Here is a 21,576-nt window from a genome sequence, read left to right on the forward strand (position 1 = left end):
CATTTTGACTTTCATCATCAGAAATCTTGGATTGGGTTTGTACAGGATACAGAGAAAACCTTCCTGAAATAACATTTATCAGCTTTCATACCCACTAGTTCAACTGATATAGATCAAACTGTTAAGCTGGTTGACAAAGAGTAATAGTGCTTCCATGGGATCAGTTGTATCAAACTGCAAACTTCTGCATTTTTGATGAAATGTTCCAAAAACTTGGCTGGTCACTCTGCTGGTTTGCGTATGTCTGTATGTGTATATGGGAAAAGAAACTGTTGAAACTTCCTCATGATCTGGTGAGGTTCACTCTCCAATTTTTACATATACATGCAATATTATCCTCCCTCCTTAGGAACTAACAAAATGTGATCTTTTGCAAACGCTGATTGTCTTTGGATCTGAAGGTTGAAAATGATCCACTGCACTGAGCAGGAAGTGTTTCCTGGTATAAAGCCATGGTTTAAAGAAGCATCCCAAACAAAGCAAATAAGGCTGTCTTTCACATTAGAAAGTACCCATTCAAGAAGTCACCCTTCAAATATAAATGTTTTTCTATCATTACCCTAGCCTTATCTAACAAGCAGGTTTTTGTCCATGTTGTTCCTGATCTGAGTTGAACTGCAGCTTTTTTTCAAATCTTGTTTTTGCAAAGAAAGTTCATAGAATCATAGAATCATTTAGGTCGGAAAAGACCCTTAAGATTATCGAGTCCAACCGTTAACCTAACACTGCCAAGTCCACCACTAAACCATGTCCCTAAACACCACATCTACATATCTTTTAAAAACCTCCAGCAATGGTGACTCAACCACTTCCCTAAGCAGCCTGTTCCAATGCTTCACAACCCTTTCGGTGAAGATATTTTTCCTAATATCCAACCTAAACCTCCCCTGGTGCAACTCGAGGCCATTTCCTCCCGTCCTATCACTTGTTAGTTGGGAAAAGAGACCAACACCCACCTCGCTACAACCTCCTTTCAGGTAGTTGTAGAGAGCAATAAGGTCTCCCCTCAGCCTCCTTTTCTCCAGACTAAACAACCCGAGTTCCCTCAGTCGCTCCTCATAAGACTTGTGCTCCAGGCCCCTCACCAACTTGGTTGCCCTTCTCTGGACACGCTCCAGCACCTCAATGTCTGTCTTGGAGTGAGGGGCCCAAAACTGAACACAGGACTCGAGGTGCGGCCTCACCAGTGCCGAGTACAGGGGAACAGTCACTTCCCTGCTCCTGCTGGCCACACTGTTTCTGATATGGGCCAGAATGCCGTTGGCCTTCTTGGCCACCTGGGCACACTGCCGGCTCACATTCAGCTGGCTGTCGACCAGCACCCCCAGGTCCTTTTCTGCCGGGCAGCTTTCCAGCCCCTCTTCCCCAAGCCTGTAGCGCTGCATGGGGTTGTTGTGACCCAAGTGCAGGACCCGGCACTGAACCTTGTTGAACCTCATACAATTGGCCTCGGCCCATCGATCCAGCCTGTCCAGATCCCTCTGTAGAGCCTTCCTACCCTCAAGCAGATCAACACTCCCACCCAACTTGGTGTCATCTGCAAACTTACTGAGGGTGCACTCGATCCCCTCATCCAGATCACTGATAAAGATATTACACAGTACTAGCCTCAATACTGAGCCCTGGGGAACACCACTTGTGACTGGCCGCCAACTGGATTTAACCCCATTCACCACCACTCTTTGGGTTTGGCCATCCAGCCAGTTTTTTATCCAGCAAAGAGTACACCTGTGCAAGCCATGAGCAGCCAGTTTCTCCAGGAGAACTGGTGTCAAAGGCTTTACTAAAGTCTAGGTGGACAAGGAAGGAGAAGGAGGAGATCAGGTTAGTCAAGCAGGACCTGCCTTTCATAAACCCATGCTGACTTGGCCTGATGACCTGGTTGTCCTGTATGTGTTCCATGATGGTACTCAAGATGATCTGCTCCATAACCTTCCCCGGCACCGAGGTCAGACTGACAGGCCTGTAGTTCCCTGTGTCCTTCTTCTGGCCCTTCTTGTAGATGAGTGTCACACTTGCTAACCTCCAGTCAACTGGGACCTCCCTGGTTAGCCAAGACTGCTGATAAATGATGTAAAGTGGCTTGGTGAGAACTTCCACCAGCTCCCTCAGTACCTTTGGGTGGATCCCATCCAGCCCCATGGACTTGTGTGTGTCTACATGGTGTAGAGGTCGCTAACCATTTCCCCTTGGATTATGGGGGCTTTATTCTGCTCTGCTTCCCTGTCTTCCAGGTCAGGGGGTTGGGTACCTGGAGAACTATCGGTCTCACTATTAAAGACTGAGACAAAGATGACATTAAATACCTCAGTCTTTTCCTCAGCCTTTGTCACTATGTTTCCCCCTGCATCCAATAAAGGATGGAGATTCTCCTTAGCCCTCCTTTTGTTGTTAATGTATTTACAGAAACATATTTTATTCTCTTTTACCACAGTAACCAGATTAAGTCCTAGCTGGGCTTTGGCCCTTCTAATTTTCTCCCTGCATAACCTCACGACATCTTTGTAGCCCTCCTGAGTTGCCTGCCCCTTCTTCCAAAGGTCATAAACTCTCTTTTTTTTCCTGAGTTCCAGCCAAAGCTCTCTGTTCAGCCAGGCCACAGTTCTTCCTCACCAGCTTATCTTTCAGTACATGGGGACGGCCTGCTCCTGCACCTTTGAGATTTCCTTCTTGAAGAATGTCCAGCCTTCCTGGACTCCTTTGCCCTTCGGGACTGCCTCCCAAGGGACTCTGTCAACCAGGCTCCTAAACAGGCCGAAGTCTGCCCTCCAGAAATCCAAGGTAGCAGTTCTGCTGACACCCCTCCTTACTTCTCCAAGCATTGAAAACTCTATCATTTAATGATTGCTATGCCCAAGATAACCTCCAACCATCACATCACCCCCAAGTCCTTCTCTGTTCATGAACAACAGGTCCAGCGGGGCACCTTCCCTAGTTGGCTCACTCACCAGCTGTGTCAGGAAGTTATCTTCCACACACTCCAGGAACCTCCTAGACTGTTCCCTCTCTGCTGTATTGTATTTCCAGCAGACATCTGGTAAATTGAAGTCCGCCACAAGAACAAGGGCTAGCGATTGTGAGACCTCCCAGCTGCTTATAGAATATTTCATCTGTCACTCCATCCTGATTAGGTGGTCTGTAACAGACTCCCACCATGATACCTGCTTTGTTGGCCTTCCGCCTGATTCTTACCCATAAACACTCAACCCTATCGTCACCATCATTAAGCTCTAGACAATCAAAACACTCCCTAACATACAGGGCTACCCCAGCACTTCTCCTTCCTTGCCTATCCCTTCTGAAGAGTTTATAGCCATCCATTGCAGCACTCCAGTTGTGTGAGTCATCCCACCATGTTTCCATGACTATTATCATAGTTTTCCAGCTGCACAATGGCTTCCAGCTCCTCCTGCATGCATTGGTGTGGATGCACTTCAATTGGGCTATTGATCCTCCCACCTTTTTTGGAGGAGAAGCCCTAATTCCTATGTGACTGTTCTGAGGCGCTTCTGTGGTTTCTAACACATCAACAACCTTTGCGTCTTTGCTGCTGCATGGATCTCTATCCCCTACTTCCACTGGGATGGCTAGGGTGCTGCGTGCATTAGTACATGGACATTTCAAAAGTGCTCCAGTGTATTCAGCACGTTGTGGAGCAGACCAAAGGACCTCGCTAGCACACCATCCTTCAAACACTGGCATGCCACCCTCAGGCTTATCTTTAGCAAGTCTGGTTTTATCCCTTCTAAATTAGTTTAAAGCTCTTTCAATGAACCCTGCTAACTCCTGCACAAAGATCCTTTTCCCCCTTTGAAACAGATGTACCCTATCTGTTGCTAGCAGGCCTGGTATCACGCAGACCGACCCATGATCAAAAAACCGAAAATCTGGCTGGTGCCACCCATCTCAGAGACAGTTACTGATCTGCTGGCTCTTCCTGTTTCTTCCCTCATCATTCCCTGCAACTAGAAGGATAGAGGAGAACGCTACTTGTGCTCCTCATCTCTTAACCAGTCAACCCAAGGCCCTGAAGTCTCTTTTGATAGCCCTCGGACTTACTGCAACTTCATTACTGCCTACATGAAAAAGCAATGTGGGATAATAATGTGAGGGCCATACCAGGGTAGGAAGTTAGCTTGTCATACCTTTACCCTGGGCCTAGTATGTAACAGAAGTCAAGGTTTAATTATGAAAAAAAAAAAAAAAAAAAAAAAGTAACACCAGCCAATTCTAAGAAAACAAATTGAAGAGAGACTGATATTTGGGGTTTGTTATCATTATTTAAGGAAAACAAGTATCAATACTTTATTTCATTTTTTTTTTCCTCTGGAAAACTTCTCCTAAACCAGAGGTTAACAGTTTCACAACACCACATTTTACGACAGTTTCCCCAAAGACTAACAGTCTGGTTGACACACGTGATCAGTCCAAGGGGGTGAACTTCACAAACAGGGTATATTGCCTTAAAATATAATACTAAAGTGAAAGAATATCTATTGAAAAGCTCTTCTAAGAGCTACTTAATATAAAGACATTGCCTCTGGCTCCAGAAATTTCTTGCTATATATTCTGGCAAGCTGGCAAAATTCTGGGCAAGTTACATTGTATGTTTGCTCTTTTCATAAAGCACTTCTTCAAATCACTGCCTTGTAGTATCTCTCAGAGATAGGATACTGGCCTGGACATACCACTTATCTGGTACAGCCCAATATTCCCAATAGGAACATTTTATAATGTAATTAAAAACTTAAACACACCGCTAATTTTTTTTTAAAAGACTTGGAAGTATCAGGTTGTTTGTAATCTAGAGAAAATTACATAGAAAACATCACTAGACAACAGCAATAATGTAAGGATATTTTAAAACAAATGCTTCCTCTGCAGATGTCACTTGTACTCACAAGGCAGAACATCTAAAAATCAGATGATAAGAGTGCAAAGCAGATAGCATCCTATGATTCCAAACGCTTATCTGGAAATCAGGATTAGCAGTAATGACATAAATAAGCAAATAAAGTAAGCGAAATCTTTTCCTGGCACTATTATTTGCATGACAGGCATTCACATTTTTCATTCTGTAGTCAATATATGCATTAAAAGCCTCTCCATGCTCCAGGAGAGAGTTCTCTATCTGTGTATACATTACCACTTAAGACTCCCTCTCTCTGATGCACACCTCTCACACTGTTAAAAGGAAAGGAAAGGTAAAGCGGTAATAGGTACCTTCCATTAATATCGCAAAAAGTCCAAAACAAAAGGAGTTAACAGAACAATCAACTGTTATTACCAAATACCTTGAGATGTGTTGCCCGCTTAAAGGCTTTATTGCAGACATGGCAAACATGTATTCTTTCCTTGCCATGAACCTCTTTACTATGGTGCATCAACATGGTGGCTGAAGAAAAGGTTTGACTACACTCAAAACACTGGTGCACGCGACCTTCTTTTTCTGCTTGACTGCTTTTAGTCACATTAGGAGAAACCTCTGTCACCTATAACAATTTACAAAAACACTATCAAATAATTTCACAGGCACATCCACAACAGTGGTTTATCTACCTCAACATGACCAATTTTTGGACAGTACTTGTAAGCAACTTACCAACACAAAGGAAATAAGTAAGTTGTATGTAAATATGAACTTGTATTTCACTGCTCTTAAGAATGACACATATATGTATTTTAAGAAAACACAAAGATTATAACTATGATCAAATTCATTTACGCATTATAAACAGAATGCATTTGTATCAATATTCTCCAATATTCAGTTTTATATTCCTGAGCATCTCAGATGATTCTCACATTTCTCACCAAACAAAATTCAAAGCCAAAAACATTTCAGACAAAAAAGAAAGTATCTCTGATTTTACAGAGGAGAAGAATATTTTCCATTTGTTTAATTTCTTCGTTGGGGACTCTATTTTCAGAAGGAAGTAAAGCTTTGAGCTACCAACACAAAGTTCCAGAAGTACTGAAACACAATGAAAAGTTGATAGAATTTGGATGGGGTTGTGCTGCATTTTTGTTTTGTTTTAATCAATGACGTGTGTTTGGAAAATCTCACTTTCTTCAAATAAAATAACACAGAGTTCCTTCAACTTTATAGATACAAAAGAATCTTAAATACAGTAACTTACAGAAAGAAACAAATGAAGAAAAGATAAAGGAAGTAGTACTGTAAATGAATTATTCAGGATGAACTAAACTTGAAAAGATACAGAACATAGTAGAATATTATCCATACTAGAAAGCAAAGATGCAATATAAAACATATTAAAAGAAATGACAAAAAAAAATCCTGTGTGTGTGCATGCATGCATGCGTGTTTCCAACTAGTTGGAACCTTTCAGGAAAAGGGTGAAATGTTGAAAGGTCAGTCAACGTAGTCACCATGATTAAATAAAACACACAAACATTACAGGTAATGACAGAAAACTAATTTACATCAGCGTTACATTTTGACTGTTACTACAATAGTGCTACTTGGACACAGTCACACTTTACAAGTGCTATTATAATAAGCCTTATGAAATGGCAACCTGATTTATGAAAGCATATATATTGAAAGACAATATCTAGTTTTAAGTTCAGAAGAGTAAGAAAAATATGTTCATGTTAAGTTTTAAAACATCCATCTTCACAGAGTATTTGAACACTAAAATTGTTAAGAACTCACACTTGTAAGCATATGCAAATGTAAAAATCATATGCACAAGATGTTATTAGAAACAGAATAGTTCAAGTTGGAAGGGATGGCTTGAGATTGTCTAGTCCAATGTCCCTAGAGCACGCGCAGGGCCACGCCCAGACATCTTCTGAATGTCACCAAGGATGGAGACTCTATAACATCTCTGAACAACCTCCTCCAGGGTTCAACAACCCTCACAGTGAAACAGGGTTTCTTTGTGCTCAGATGGAATTTTAATTTGTGCCCATTGCCTCTCGTCCTTTCACTGGGTATCACTGAGAAGAGCCTGGCTCCGTCTGCTTTACTCCCTCCCATCAGGTATTTATGTACATTGATAAGAACCCCCCGACCCAGAGCCTGCTCTCTTTTAAGCCAAACAGTCCCAGCTCTCTCAGCCTCTCCTATGTTGGATGCTCCAATCCCTTGATCATCTTTGTAGCCCTCCACTGCACTCACTCCTGTATATCCATGTCTCTCTGTACTGGGGGTCCCAGGACTGGACACAGCACTCCAGATGATGTGTTCTCACTGGTACTGAGAAGAGGGGAGGATCAACCCTCTTGACCAGCTGGCAACACTCTTCTTAATGCATCCCAGGATGCTGTTGGCCATCTTTGCCGCATTGCTGGTTTGTGGCCAACTACTTGTCCACCAGTATCCCCTGGTCCTTCTAGAAAAGCTGCTTTCCTGCTGCCCTCAGTGTGTACTAGTGCATGGGGTTGTCCTCCAGGGACAGGACTTTGCACTTCCCTTTACTGATCTTTCTGAGACTCCTGTTGGCCCGGTTCTCCAGCCTGCTGAAGTCCCTCTGCACGGCAGCACACCCATTCAGTCTGTTAACTACTTCTTCCAGTCTTCCATCACTGATAAACCTGCCAAACATGCACTCTGTTCTATCATGCACGTCACTAATGAAGAACACTAATGAACAGTACTAGCCCCAGTACTTGAACCCAGTGGAACACCACTAATGACTGCCCTTGAGATGGACTTTGTTCCACAGATCACAACACTTTTGAGACCTAGCAGTTGAACTAGTTTTCAATCCACCTTGCTGTTCTATTTAGCTAGCCCATACTTCATCAGCTTGCCTATGAGGAGGTTATGGGAGATGACATCAAAAGCCTTACTAAAGTCAAGACAAACCACATCCACTGCTCTGCTCATCCACCAAGCCAGTTACTTCATTGTGGAAGGCTCTCAGGTCAGTTCAGCATGTCTCCCCCTCCATAAATCTCTGCTGACTACTCCTAATCACCACCTTGTCCCTCGTGTTCGGAAATGCTTTCCAGGATTATTTGCTTTATTGCCTTTCCAGGGACTGAGGTGAGGGTGACTGACCTGTACTTTCACGATTATCCAACCCTGCCCTTCTTGAAGGTAGGAGTAATTTTTGCTTTCTCCCAGTCATCAGGAACCTCTCCTGATCACCATGACCTTTCAAAGATAATAGACATTCATCTCATGACAACATCAGCCAGTTCCCTTAGCACTCACGAGTGTATCCCATCACCGACGGATTTGATTTGTGCGTGATCCTCTACTGAGGGTACATATTCAATGCTCCACCTTTTACCACTGATCTTGGTGATCTGGGATTGCTGAAGACAAATCTTACCAGTAAAAATGAAGCAAAAAGAGGCACTCAGTACTTCGGCCTTTTCCAAATCCTGTCTCCAGGTCTTCTGTCCCAATCAGTAGCAGGCCAACTCATCTTCCTTTTGCTGCTGATTTACCTGTAAAAGCCCATCTTGTTACATTTTATGTGCCTTTCAGACTCAACTCCAGGTGGGCTTTGTGTTTCCCGAACTCATCCCTGTCTCCTTGAATGGTGTCTGCACTCCTTCACGGTGACCTGATCCTGCTTCCACTTATGTATGCTTCTTTTTTATGTCTGAGTTTCGTCAGGAGCTCCTTGTTCCTCCATGCTGGGCTCCTCTCGCCTTTGACCTCCTACACATGGGGACTGACAATTCCCGAGCATGGAGGAGGACAACATTTGAAATCAACTAGCTCTCCTGGTTTCCTTCTCTCCAGGTCTGCTTACCATATGATTATTCCAAGCTGTATTGGGTTTGCATGGCAAGGTTTTGGTAGCAGGGGAACCACAGACGTTGCTTCTGTGCTAAGCTGCTAGAAGCCTCCCTTATGTCTGACAAAGTCAATGCCAGCCAGCTCCAAGACAGACCTACCACTGGCCAAGGCCGAGCCCATCAATGATGGTGGTAGCACCTCTGGGATAACACATTTAAGATGGCGGAAAAAAAACCTGCGCAGCAGGTCCAACTGCAGCCAAAGAGACTGAGAGTATGAGAGAGAAACAACCCTGCAGACCTGCAGGTCAGTGCAGAAGGAGGAGGAGGAGATGCTTCAGGTGCTGGAGCAGAGATTCCCCTGCAGCCTGTGGGGAAGACCATGGTGAGGCAGGCTGTCCCCCTGCAGCCCAGAGAGGTCCACGGTGGAGCAGATATCCACCTGCAGCCCGGGGAGGACCCCACGCCAGAGCAGGGGGATGCCTGAACGAGGCTGTGACCCCGTGGGAAGCCCATGCTGGAGTGGGCTCCTGGCAGGACCTGCGGATCTGTGGAGAGAGGAGCCCACGCTGGAGCAGGTTTGCTGGCAGGACTTGTGACCCCGCGGGGGACCCACACTGGAGCAGTCTGTCCCTGAAGGACTGCAGCCCGTGGAAGGGACCCATGCTGGAGCAATTCATGAAGAACTGCAGCCCATGGGAAGGACCCACACTGGAGAAGTTTGTGGAGGACTGTCTCCCGTGGGAGGGAGCCCACGCTGGAGCAGGGGAAGTGTGAGGAGTCCTCCCCCTGAGGAGGAAGGAGCGGCAGAAATGTGTGATAAACTGACTGCAACCCTCATTCCCTGTCCCCCTGCACTGCTGGGAGGGGAGGAGATTGAGCAATCAGGAATAAAGTTAAGCCTGGGAAGAAGAGAGGGGTGAGGGGAAGATGTTTTAAGATTCAGGTTTTATTTCTCATTATCCTACTCTGATTTGATTGGTAATAAATTAAATTAATTTCCCCCAAGTCGAGTCTGTTTTCCCCATGATGGTAATTGGTGAGTGATCTCTCCCTGTCCTTATCTTGACCCAGAAGCCTTTCGTTTTATTTTCTCTCCCCTGTCCAGCTGAGGAGGGGAGTGATAGAGCGGCTTTGGTGGGTACTGGCATCCAGCCAGGGTCAACCCACCACACAAGCAGATTCCTGAACAGCCCACAGTCTGCTCTCCTGATGCCCAGGGTTGTGATCCTGCTATTTGCCTTACTTCCTTCCCTCAGGATCCTGATCTCCACAATCTCATGGTCACTGCAATAAAGTATATCCTTGACCTTCACGTTCCCAACCAGTTTTTCCTTGTTCGCAATTATCAGGCCCAAAAGAACACCTCTGCTTGCTGGCTTCTCAGTCATCTGTATCAGGAAGTTATCATCAACGCACTCCAGAAATCTCCTACATTCCTCGTGCCCTGCTTGTTGCCCTTCCAGCAGATCTTAGGCAGGTTGAAGTAACCCACGTAGACCAGAGACTGCAAATCACAGATATGTTTAAGTTGGAAAGGACCTCCTGAGATCATCTAGTCCAACTCCTCTACTCAAGAAGGGTCAGCTAGGGCAGGTTGTCCAAGACCAACATGAAAGCCTCATCTTCTATTTCTTCCTGATCAGGCAATCTGTAGCAGATGGCTAGTATTCACGACAGTGTCAATCCACATTGGTCTGCTTGCCAATCCTTACCCATAAGGTCTCAGTTGGCTCACCATCCAGGCAGAGCTCCATGCATTCCCATTGCTGTCTTGCCAGTCTGTTCTTCCTAAAGATCCTGAATCCAGCCATGGCAGTGCTTCAGTTGTGTGAGCTGTAGCACCTTCTCTCTCCGATTCCAATGAGATTGCAGCCCTGCAACTGCATGCAGACCTCCAATTCCTCCTGTTTGTTCCCCATGCTGCATGGACCAGTGTACAGGCACTTCAGAGACAGCCAGTTGTGACAATTTTTCCAAGAAGAGTGTTGAAGTTTCCCCTATTACGTTGCCTCAGCACCTTTATTCATACATATACACTTGAGGCAGGCCCCCTCCCTTCAGTCCTTATTATTTTTGAAGTTTCTCATGCCTATATCAGCCACAGCTTGCCCACCTCTTGCCCTTTCCTTGCCAGTCCAGTCTACTACTTCTTTGCTTGGTTGTGGGTCACCAGCTGCCTCTCCCATTTTTTCCTATTTTAGAGCTTACATTACCAAGTTGGTTGAAAACATTCATTTTGCCTTCAACAAGAGAAGTCTGAACTACTTTTTCTAATATTAATACTATATTACATATGTAAAAGTTTCTATTGAAATTCAAATACATAACAAGTTGAAAAGACTTTATGCTGCACGACTATTAAAGCAATTTGGTTACAAAAAGAGAATGGAAAATGTGTAGCAATAGGTGCTTTCTTTTCTCCACAGCTCTCAACTTTGTCTATTTTATTATCTAATTACAAACTTACTGGAAATTTTTGGGGCAGTCTGTGTTGAAAGCATGGTTATGTCATTTGTAAAAAGAAACACGTTATTAATTGCATTTCTTCTCTGTATATGAAAAAGTGTTTTTAACTCAAAACTTAAAAACAGAATCTGGGTGACTAGGAAGTCACAGTGAACCTCTTCCCTATACTCTTAATTGGGAATGACATCGGTCTTCCTGCTTCAGAATATAGAGGAACCATTCCAGTGCTTTGATTATATAATGTTCTTTACCCAGAAAAGACACAGAAATATATTGTATCTACCTGATACGTTATTTCATCAGAGTTTGCAGATGCTGAATGGGGTGTATGGCTCACCAGTATGACTTGCTGTGAGCCTGACCCACTTTGGCTAGCAAGACTGGAATCTGTGAGTATAGCAGGGAACTGCTGACCCTGTTGAAGAGGGGAAAAAAAAAAAAAAAAAAGGTAGAATAACTATATTTAAACAGCTAACTGTAGTCATGTAAATTATATTTACACCTCAAAACTACTTTTTTTTTTCCTTCATAATGACCATTCCAGAATCCTCTCTGAACAATTTCTCTCCTTTTCTCCTTCCATTTTAAGTCTAACTATTTACAGGCAACAACAGCTGTAAGTCTGTAAGAGTAGAGATTCAGTTCTGATTAATTTTTCCCAGCCTCGCATCAATTGCTGAATATTGCAGCCTTCCCTTATCTTTGTCTCTTCAGCTGATACTTTCTTTAACCCCTATATTCTGCTTTCCTGCATGGTCTTCCCACAGTATTTTCCTTTTTTAAAATCCCTTAATTAAATTTACTTGCAAACTACATGAAATCAAGGTACAAAATTACTACTTAAGATACACCATTACTAATACCATACTACTACTACTATTTCTACACTACTGTTAAAGACTTCAATTTTTGCAGGAAATGCAGCACCTTTATGTACTACCTGCCTATTCAACATGATTCCTGCAACACAGACTGCATTTGCATAGTGCCCCAAACAGCGTTTTGTTTTTATTTATACCTGCATTAAGATGAGGCATAGTGTTTTATTAATAAACATCAATACTGCCAAATGTAATCGCTTAAATTATTACAAAGTCTGCAATGAAACCACATGTTGCTTTGCTGCTCTGTGACGCCAGAAATCACATATGTGTCATAAGAACTATTTAAAGGTCTTTTCTTCCCCTCCCCAGAGCAAAACTGCAGAGGGAAGCATATGATCATCCTCACAAGCTTTGCCTCAACAGGTTTAATCACACCATATGCTAGACAAATAGTCTTTCATTTATATACATTTACACATTTTAGTTCAGGTCAAAAAGTAAGTAAAAATAAATCTAAACCTAGGTAAGATAAGAAAGTAGAAGAAACAGCCCAAGTTTTCAGATGTAAAATCTACACTGAAATGCCAACCATGCAATGACCCTAAATTTTCACTTTCTAGTCTTTTAATATTATGTATGGATTGTTTTTTTTCTTCCCACTCTATACATTCTATTTTCCCAACATGTCTTTGGCTCTTAATGACACCACAAAAATCTTAAATTATGATAAAAACAAAACTAATGCTAAAGCTACTGGGGAGATGATAGCCCATAAAACACTATTCTTATAAAATTTCTTGTAACACTACCTGTTATTAAAGACAGTCAATTTAATTTAGATTCTGTCCTGTTATTTGCTGTGAAAGGAACTGTCACAACTGCTCTTGAACTCTCATTTTCACAAGGAGGAAAAGAAAAATTTACCACATTAAACAATAAAAAGTTTAGGAATACTAAGCTGTATTACCGAATAGTGATGATGAAGTACACAGCTTAGTTTATCACTAAAAGTTGATCTCAAACAACATTTGAAACAGTAGAACCTACATGTTCATTGCAACAAAACCTCTGCAAAATTTAGCTATATTTCTGTTTAAATAGTTTATGCTTCTAGATGCCAGTGTGCACACACTGGTGGCTGAAAGTTAACTGACTTTTCAAATACTATGTATTTTCAGGGCAAAATTATTTTCTAAGCAAAATCTCCAATTCCTGCCCTGTAAGACAGTAATGTTAGTTTATTTGTCATTTCAGAAAAACATTTCTTACCTGTGAAGTGATATTAAGTGTAACTGCATCAAGACCACCTGACAACATTCCCTGAGTGTCAGCAAGAGTCAAGGTGACACTACCATCTCCTCCAACTCCTGATGAAGACATTACCAAATTCTGAGCAGAAACTGTAGACTGAGATATGGGTGTTGTGGGAGGAAGGTTTGTTCCACCTGTTGTATTAAGTTCTGGAATATATGTAAAATAGTAAAAAACAAAAACAAAAACAAAAAAAACCTGTTACATACACAAACTCTTAGCCACAAACTTAATTTAACTTTATTTCTATTTCTCATTTGTCAGGCCTTTCTATTTTGGAAGCAAATAAATCAGTTAAACAATTAATCACATGTCAAAAATTGTCAGAGTCTCAGATGATAAAATTAGAAAAACTACATCTAAATGTAGCTCAGTGGACATCATACTGCAACAAAATAACTTTGTAACATGGCACGTGGGAGATGACTTATTGCCGAAAAGACACCTGAAGAAGTTTCAGGTTACACGCTTCTGTAGTCTGACCACTTTCAGAATTCTCAATGAAATACACTTCGACTCACAGCAGTAAAACCAAAATTCAGTAACTCTGTAACACAACACTCCCATCCTATCCTTGCAACATGTTTGAAAATCCATAATAGCAAAAAAGGCCAGTTTATTATTAATAGGTATTTCATAACAGTTTGATTGTAACAGCTGTATAAGTTTATTATACATTCTCCAATACAACACTAGAGGCCTCGTGGCTTTCAGTTTATGATAAGCCTCAAAAACCTGAGAAGATACTACAGAAGGTACAATACAATTGTCTGCTTTTACTATCTCATTTACTAATTCATTACACAAGAGCACACCTTAACCTTCAAATCTTACAGGATACTGTGGGGTAGTCTTCCCCCAGTATGACATTAAAGCAGATTTGCTTTATAGATGTATACGAGCACTAAAGGAAGCTATGAAAGGAGACGGATGAAGGAAAAGGAAGATATAGAAAATTTAGGCATGCATAAGAGTGAAGAAAATTATTTACATTTCAGTCATAAGTCTGTATTAGTGCAACCTGCTGCAATCAATCAGTGCAACCAATGCAACCTGCTGCACTGGTTGAAAGTATGAACAACTACATACACGCACATGTGTTTGTATACATAAACAGATATAGGTAGAAGTTCATACACATTTAAAATCTCAAAATTTGAATACTAGAGCAAATTTGATATAAAGGATATTTTATCATCTGTCTGCAGCAAATGTATCAAATTTCTTCATCCTCCAACTTATAGAAATAGTCCTTCAATATTCTTGTAACTGCCTCAAAGTATTATTTTTAGATATGTCTTATTGTTTTTATTTTCTTCTTAGTATGTGGAGTAAACTTCATTTAAATTGGCGTAACAATTTAAAGCTAGTGAGAAAACACGCAAAGCCGTGTAGTTCCTGAATCCTAATGTGCAAGATTATACCACTTCACATTTAGTTACCTGGTCTAATATTTATTTTTTAACAAAATATTATTATTTTTAATTAGAAAAATCACTGTATGCATACCTGGAGCATTTAGTGAAGTGCCTTGAGAAAGAAGCTGGTCATTGCTTATAGTTAATGTAGCACCTGTAGTCTGACTGCTGATGGTTGGCGCTGTCAGCCTTAAACCACTATTCAGATCACTGCTTCCAGAATTATGCTGAATAAGATCTTGGCCTGAATAGAAATTAGTCCTATTATAACTGGAAATGTCTCAATGTTATTCTGCTACAGTACTTAGAACTATAAACAAGTAATCACAAAATAATAAAAGACAACCAAAATACAAAATTAATTTCTAAACATGCAGATTTTTATGCAGAGGTTTGACAAGTTTTTAATACAGATGTGATAATGTGTATCTAGATACTAACATGTAGAGAAATAGCTGAGATTATTAATATTTAGGCAAATATTGATCTTACTTATCTAGATTCAAGGCACCAACTTCATCAAACTATAAAAATCAAGCAAACTAAAGGCTAATGGTTAAAATGGGATTTTTTTGATCTACAATATGGATAACGAATTGCATCGAATATGTACTCTTTTGTAAAAATGCAACTTCACATGGTGTTAATTTTGTGGAATGGTCAACAAGCATAGAACATATAGAAACTGAGAGCAGGTTCTATCAGTTGTTGGACACCTATACTCTATTTTTCTTGGATGAATGAACATCCGTTAACAAGCAGAAAAACATAGGTGGGGGACCCTGGCACCTTAACACAGACATTATTGTCATGACACTTGAAACCACTAAACAAGTTACAGAAAATAGAAAGAGAGAAAAGAGAAAAAGAAAATAGGAAAAGAAAGCAATAAAAAAGAAAAAAAAGGAAAAGAAAGAGAAAAGCACTAAATATTATACTAGATCTGTTAAAGAAATGTCATGACACAAAATACAAACTGTCTTTGGGGGAAATAGATATCTATAGTATATATAGGATCAGTCTCTTGGAGGCAGTAAGAAAGTCAGTCTGAGTTTATTCAGAGAGACCTGAAGTATTAAACTACATATTATAAAGACTGAATAGTACACCTCAAAGAATGATCAGAACATTTATTAGAGCATGGTTCCACAGGCATTTAAAGAAAACTAGATTAAATAAACTCATCCCCAAAGACTGCCCTGCTGGTTCCCATCCCAGTACTACCCAGGAGTTGCACTACCCCAGGTGAGGCACAGCAAGGAAATAAGAACTGGTTATATGGGCTTTGCCACCAAGATAAACATCTGTTGACTCAAGGCTATGAATAAAATTGGGAACCAATCTAAGGTACATCCTCAAAGCAAATGTATTTGGTTTTCAAAAGCAGATTTGGGGAATATCTTTTAAAGCTGATGAATATAAAAAATACACCACAGCAAAGCTGTGGACTGTGAAAACATCCTCAAATGCTACTGTATAGCTACCTTATAAAATGAAGATCTGGTACCATTAAAGATCATTAAAAATACCAACCAGATATTGTAAGAGTGATTTCTTGAGGACTTCCTGATGAGCTTGTAGTAGTAGAACCCGAAGCATGAGCTAGAACTTGACTCAAACTGGAATTATTTATGGTCAACATTATCTCATGCTGTCCATTTGAAGATGATACCATACCCTGTGAAGTCATGACTTGAGAGATGTCCTGTGCACCTAAATATAAGAGGGTAGAACAAAAAAGTTCCATTAAGATCCTTTCTTTATAATAGACACAACTTTTTAAAGCAATTAATACATTATTTTCTGAACTACTAAAAAAGATGTAGCCAAGGTAAGATGCTAGAACTTGTACTCTAAAGATTAAATTGTTTTCATATCCAATTTATTCCTCTGTGGGTTAAGATGTTCAGAACAAAGACTTTTTATTTTTCTAAAGACTATGAATGTCCTTCAGTATTTTCATTATATAGTCCACCTTCTGAAAAAATAATATTCAAAAATAGTAACACAAAGTTGTGAAATTTGCTGAAGATGCTCATATAAGAACTGTATGCCTATTTTATTAAATGAAGTATTCGGCAGGGGGAGGGGGGCAGGATTTTCTCACTGTGGGTAATACCATAAGTAAAACTAAGAAATTCAAAGCACAATAAAACTATTGACACTGCTTACCACTAGCACTGGTCGTCAGCACAGACTCTTGCTCAGATAGGGATCCTATTGTCATGTTAGCAGATGATGTTACTGTGGGCTGCAAAGAGAGGCCTGATATAGGCTGAATAACCACATTAGCTGGCACTGCATTTTCTGTTGCCTGGAGGGAGGAATTCTGTGGAGCCATACTGGGATCTCCAGTTAGCTGCTGAGCAAGTAAATTACTTTGCTGTAATGTCTGCTGTAGAATACTTGGATCAATCTGAAAAGGAAGTTTTCAATCTGATCAATCTGAAGTTAAAAATTACAGGTTAAGTGAATATTCTTAACATAAATCCAGAATTTATATTCATTGTGTATAGAGTATATGTAATATTTAAACTTTATAATTAACCCTTTTAAACTTAAATTTATTTTTTAAAGTGTCTGTATATAGCTAGTCTCCAAAGTCACTACGTAAACAGCCTATTCAGCTTCACCCATAGATACTTCACTCCCTTCTCTCACCAAAATGTTTGGGAAATCATGATCACCGTTACATATGAGTATGCTGGGTACCAGGTACCCGCACTGCTGGCATTCTGTACTGTCTTATTGCTGCATGTAATGCTTATCACTGCCTTCAGGTCTTTGAAAGTGAAAAGGCATGGAGCAGAGGGAAGACTGATACCAGAAATTATCTATTTTTTCAGCTCCTAGGGCTCAGTAAGGTCCCAGTTCACAGTCAAACAGCTGTTCGGAACAGTTAGACATTTTACTCTTTAGGGATGTTTGGGGATTGGGGAAAACAAAACTAAAATATAGTTTTCTTCATTTTACGCTAACAACTTCTTGAGTAGAGAGACTCTGAGCAACCCGATGCAACTCTGAAGATGTCCCTTCCCTGACCTTGGGGTTGGACCTGGTGACCTCCAGAGGTTTCCTCCAACCTCAATGTTTCTGTGAAACTGATCAAACACAACCAAGTTCATGAAATTCATTCTTCCACATAATTTCAAATACAAATTTTTAAATATAATAATCTCACCTTTTTCTGTTGTTCATTTTACAAGCTCAATGAGAATTTAAATTGTGAATCCAAATATTAAAAGCTTGCCAAATAACACAGATGTCTTATGTTAAGGAAAAGAACATTCTGTACAATAATTTGGGTTGGTCTGTTTCTGGGGTGGGGGGTTCTTTTGGGGGGTTGGGTGGGGAGCCTAAAATGCTTTTGAAGTGAAAAGACAAAATGCAATTAAAAGAAAAAAAATACATATTTTAATTGCAAAAATGCAATTAAAAGAAAAAAAATACATATTTTAATTGCAAAAATGCAATTAAAAGAAAAAAAATACAAAATCCTAGCAGGGCAGAAAAACCTGAAAAACTGAAAAAGAAAGAAACCAAACCAGAAAAAAACCCCATTGTGCAACTATTCTTTAAGTCTTCTAACATGGTACAACTGATATAGCATGGTATTGCCACATGCCTCACTCAATGGGAACTCTTCCAGAATTATGTATGCTTCTTAAACTTCCTTCAGCCTTTAAAGTGACTCTACAAAATTAAAAGCAAAAAACTGCAAGCAACCTACCTGTAATGTTATGTTGTTAATACTGGTGGCATCTATTCCAGAAATTTGAACATTTTGTCCAACGAGATTAGCAGCAAGTTGTAACTGTATTCCTTCAAGAGTGGCCAAGCTACCATCTGTCAAGGACACAGTTAAGTCACCTCCAGCTACCAAAGAAAACAGTTATATTATAATGTTTTTCTTTATCATTACTGACTGCCTCTTTCAGCTTGTTTATTTTTATAAATTAAATCAATACAAAAGCTACACACACACACATTTATTTATGCCAAGAAAAATACCTTGAAGTACATTATTGCCTATTTTAAAGCTTCATAAATTCTATGTAATTCAAGGATTGTTATTATTTAAGCACCAGCTAGCACCTTACAAAACAAGAACCACTGCAGAGTAGCTTTGGGAAAATGAAGAAATTTGGTATCAATTTCCTTGGAGAGTGTGCTGCGCCTAAATACAAGCAGCACTCACACATACGTACTGAACATACACATGAAAGCTACTGCCACATTTTTGCACAGCACAAACGTTGTTCAAGAAGGTATCAAAGTTCATCCTATGTACTCACGTGGATGGAAATAAAGGTACATTAGCATTTGAAATCCAAAAATCTTTAGAACTTAGAAAGATCCTGATTTCAAAAGTTGAATAGACTACCTCTACAAAAGGTCTTGAGAGAATATAAGGAAAAAGTCACCTTGTCTTTGACATACCTTCTCCAAACACCTTTAGTATGATCAACAAGTTTCCTTTGGTTGATGCTTCAAAAACATCTATCTATCCTTCCCTCTCCAAAATCCTTTAGTATAATAAATCTGCTTTACAATGCCCCCCAAGAAATACCTGCTCTGGGCAAAACCCACATCACTAATCTCGATTTAAGAAGGTTGCTGCCTCTTTCTAGGAGATCTGAACATGCCAAAGAGTCCCCTCCTTATTGTGTTCACTCAAAAATCCAAGCAAATATCAGACAGTTTTTAATCACAAACTGTGCCTGTCAAATAATATTTACCAGTATCTTCCAAACAACCAGCAATTTACTGGTTTTGGACAACAGTTTACACCAAATCAGATAAACTGGAATGGCTACAGTTAAATATAAGACTGATACATTACTGTGAATTTGTGGGCATACCTTCAAAATCATAGACACGTACCGAAAAAAGGTGCCGAAGAAGCACAGGAAATCAGAGTCTCGCTTTCAGAAGTGACAGACAGTCCAAGACCCACAACTTAAGTAGTAAATTGAACAATACCACGGAACATTTCCAGAGACCTAAACACTATTCTGCTTTTAAAACCGTCCCTGTCCCAACTTTGCCTGAGGCCAGCTAGTACTTACACAAACAATTCCTGAAAGCAATTTAGAAGTTAGCAAGGATCATTCTCAAAAGGTCATTTTCTTGCAACATGAAGTATGTTGGATGTTCTGTGCCACTTGGCCTTAGAGTCAAAGAATGGGCTGCGGCACATTTAATGTGCTAATGCAGTTGTAGTCACTGTCAATCGGTAAGATTTCATAACCTAGACAATTATTTAACATACATGCCTACACTAGCAGTTTTTTGTATCGCTAAAATGTTTTCTTTGGGTTTTGGTTGGGTTTTTTGGGGGGGTGTGGTTTGTACTATTAACTACACATGTACAGCAGAGCATGTGCACTTAAAACACACTCTTCATTATTCACGTAACTGGTGTAGACAAACTTTTCTTTGCTCTATGATCGAATGCTTGAATACAAAATAAATCTTATGGAATGGAAAGCTTACAGAATAACTGTTTTGCTTCTCTCCTTTTTAAGAAAAGGCAACAGAGTATTACCAAAAAGAACACAAGTAGTCCAGCTACTCATTATCTCTATTTTCTTCCTTTCTGCAGTTTAACACCACAACAGAACTGAATGAGATCTTTTTAGGTGAACCTCACCTCTTCATTTCCCCTTCATTCTTAAATAAATAAATTTCTATTTACGTCACCACTGTGCATCGAATCATGAATTCAGTACAACTCTTACCTGTTTGGAAGTAGTGTTTGGCATAATTTTCTGAACTCTAATAGAAAGCAAAGTTCAGTACTTGATCTCAACACCACCACCAAAAAGTCATCCATTTTTACCTGACACTGAAGCAGGCAGGATAGCCTGGCCCACAAGTCCTTGCTGAAGTAAATTTTGATCAAACTGACTCGTCAAAACGGAGTTATTCATGATGAAAACATTAGGGTCTGTTGAGGATGAATTAAGAAGACTGACTGGTTGTAGTCCCTCAGCTGAAGTACGGGCGACAGGCTTCCTAACTTTCTTTGTCTCTGGTTTATAATGACACTGTATGTGGGTTTTTCTGCGCCCTGACGTACGAAACCGTAAATCACAGTGTGGACATTTAAAGGGCTTTGCTCCTGTATGCAGACGCATGTGGACTTTTAGACTCCCTTTTGTTGAAAAAGAATTACTGCATACATGACAACTGAAGAGCTTCTGGCCTGGAAAAGTTTCAAAAACAGAAAGGTAAGTGAAAAAACCTCTAAAAATCAATACTGCTACCAACAATTTAAAAAAATACAGATTGTAAATTAATTTGAACAGAATAAATTTGAAATAACCAGCCTTTTTCTTTATAATTTTGACTGCTTTTCAAATGAATTAAGGATCTCAATGAAGGGTATCTTAATTTTTTCCTATTTCTAAAACTCAATATGCTGTTAAAACTTTCATGCAGAATCTTGTTTGGTCCCCTTAATGCCTCTGTCCTCCTCATCATCTCACCTTTGCAACTATAAAGTTGTTTCAAGTACACAGCTCATAAAACTGGAGAATTAAGTTTCATCTTGACCTCTTGTGCATTTGGCTTCTCCTTACTTAGCTACTGATTTCCTTTTTAATTCCAGCAGCTTTATTCTTCTTTTTCAGCCTTTACCTCAATACTGATTAGTATTAATGGATTACAAGTAGGAAATGAATAGAATTTGTAAGTGAGACAATATTCTAAACCAAAATACCAACCACCTCAAAGTAATCTAGAAGTACAGAAATCTGGTCTATACACATACGGTCCTCTTTCTCTGTTCTCCTTTCAGATTGAATAACATTTGAAAAAAATCCTTG

At 40.1% G+C, this 21,576-nt stretch overlaps 1 protein-coding gene across 14 annotated transcripts in view; it reads right to left on the reverse strand.

Annotated features, from left to right (window-relative positions):
• ZNF236 (zinc finger protein 236) overlaps positions 1-21,576 on the reverse strand; it is a 98,996-nt gene that overhangs the window by 9,959 nt on the left and 67,461 nt on the right. For 9 of the 14 annotated variants that reach the window (XM_052788383.1, XM_052788385.1, XM_052788386.1 and 6 more), the window contains 8 exons: positions 20,589-20,954; positions 18,477-18,622; positions 16,919-17,162; positions 16,280-16,459; positions 14,838-14,990; positions 13,287-13,477; positions 11,477-11,608; positions 5,295-5,492 (listed from right to left, as the gene is read on the reverse strand). In XM_052788383.1, the coding sequence (XP_052644343.1) occupies positions 5,295-5,492; positions 11,477-11,608; positions 13,287-13,477; positions 14,838-14,990; positions 16,280-16,459; positions 16,919-17,162; positions 18,477-18,622; positions 20,589-20,954 (1,610 nt within the window). Of the gene's footprint in view, positions 1-4,295; positions 5,185-5,294; positions 5,493-8,309; positions 8,428-9,514; positions 10,671-11,476; positions 11,609-13,286; positions 13,478-14,837; positions 14,991-16,279; positions 16,460-16,918; positions 17,163-18,476; positions 18,623-20,588; positions 20,955-21,576 lie in introns of those variants that run through there. The other 5 variants (XM_052788380.1, XR_008235365.1, XM_052788384.1 and 2 more) reach the window with 5 other exon arrangements.

This window comes from Harpia harpyja, chromosome 5 (genome assembly GCF_026419915.1).
Source record: "Harpia harpyja isolate bHarHar1 chromosome 5, bHarHar1 primary haplotype, whole genome shotgun sequence".
Classification (NCBI taxonomy): Eukaryota; Metazoa; Chordata; class Aves; order Accipitriformes; family Accipitridae; genus Harpia; species Harpia harpyja.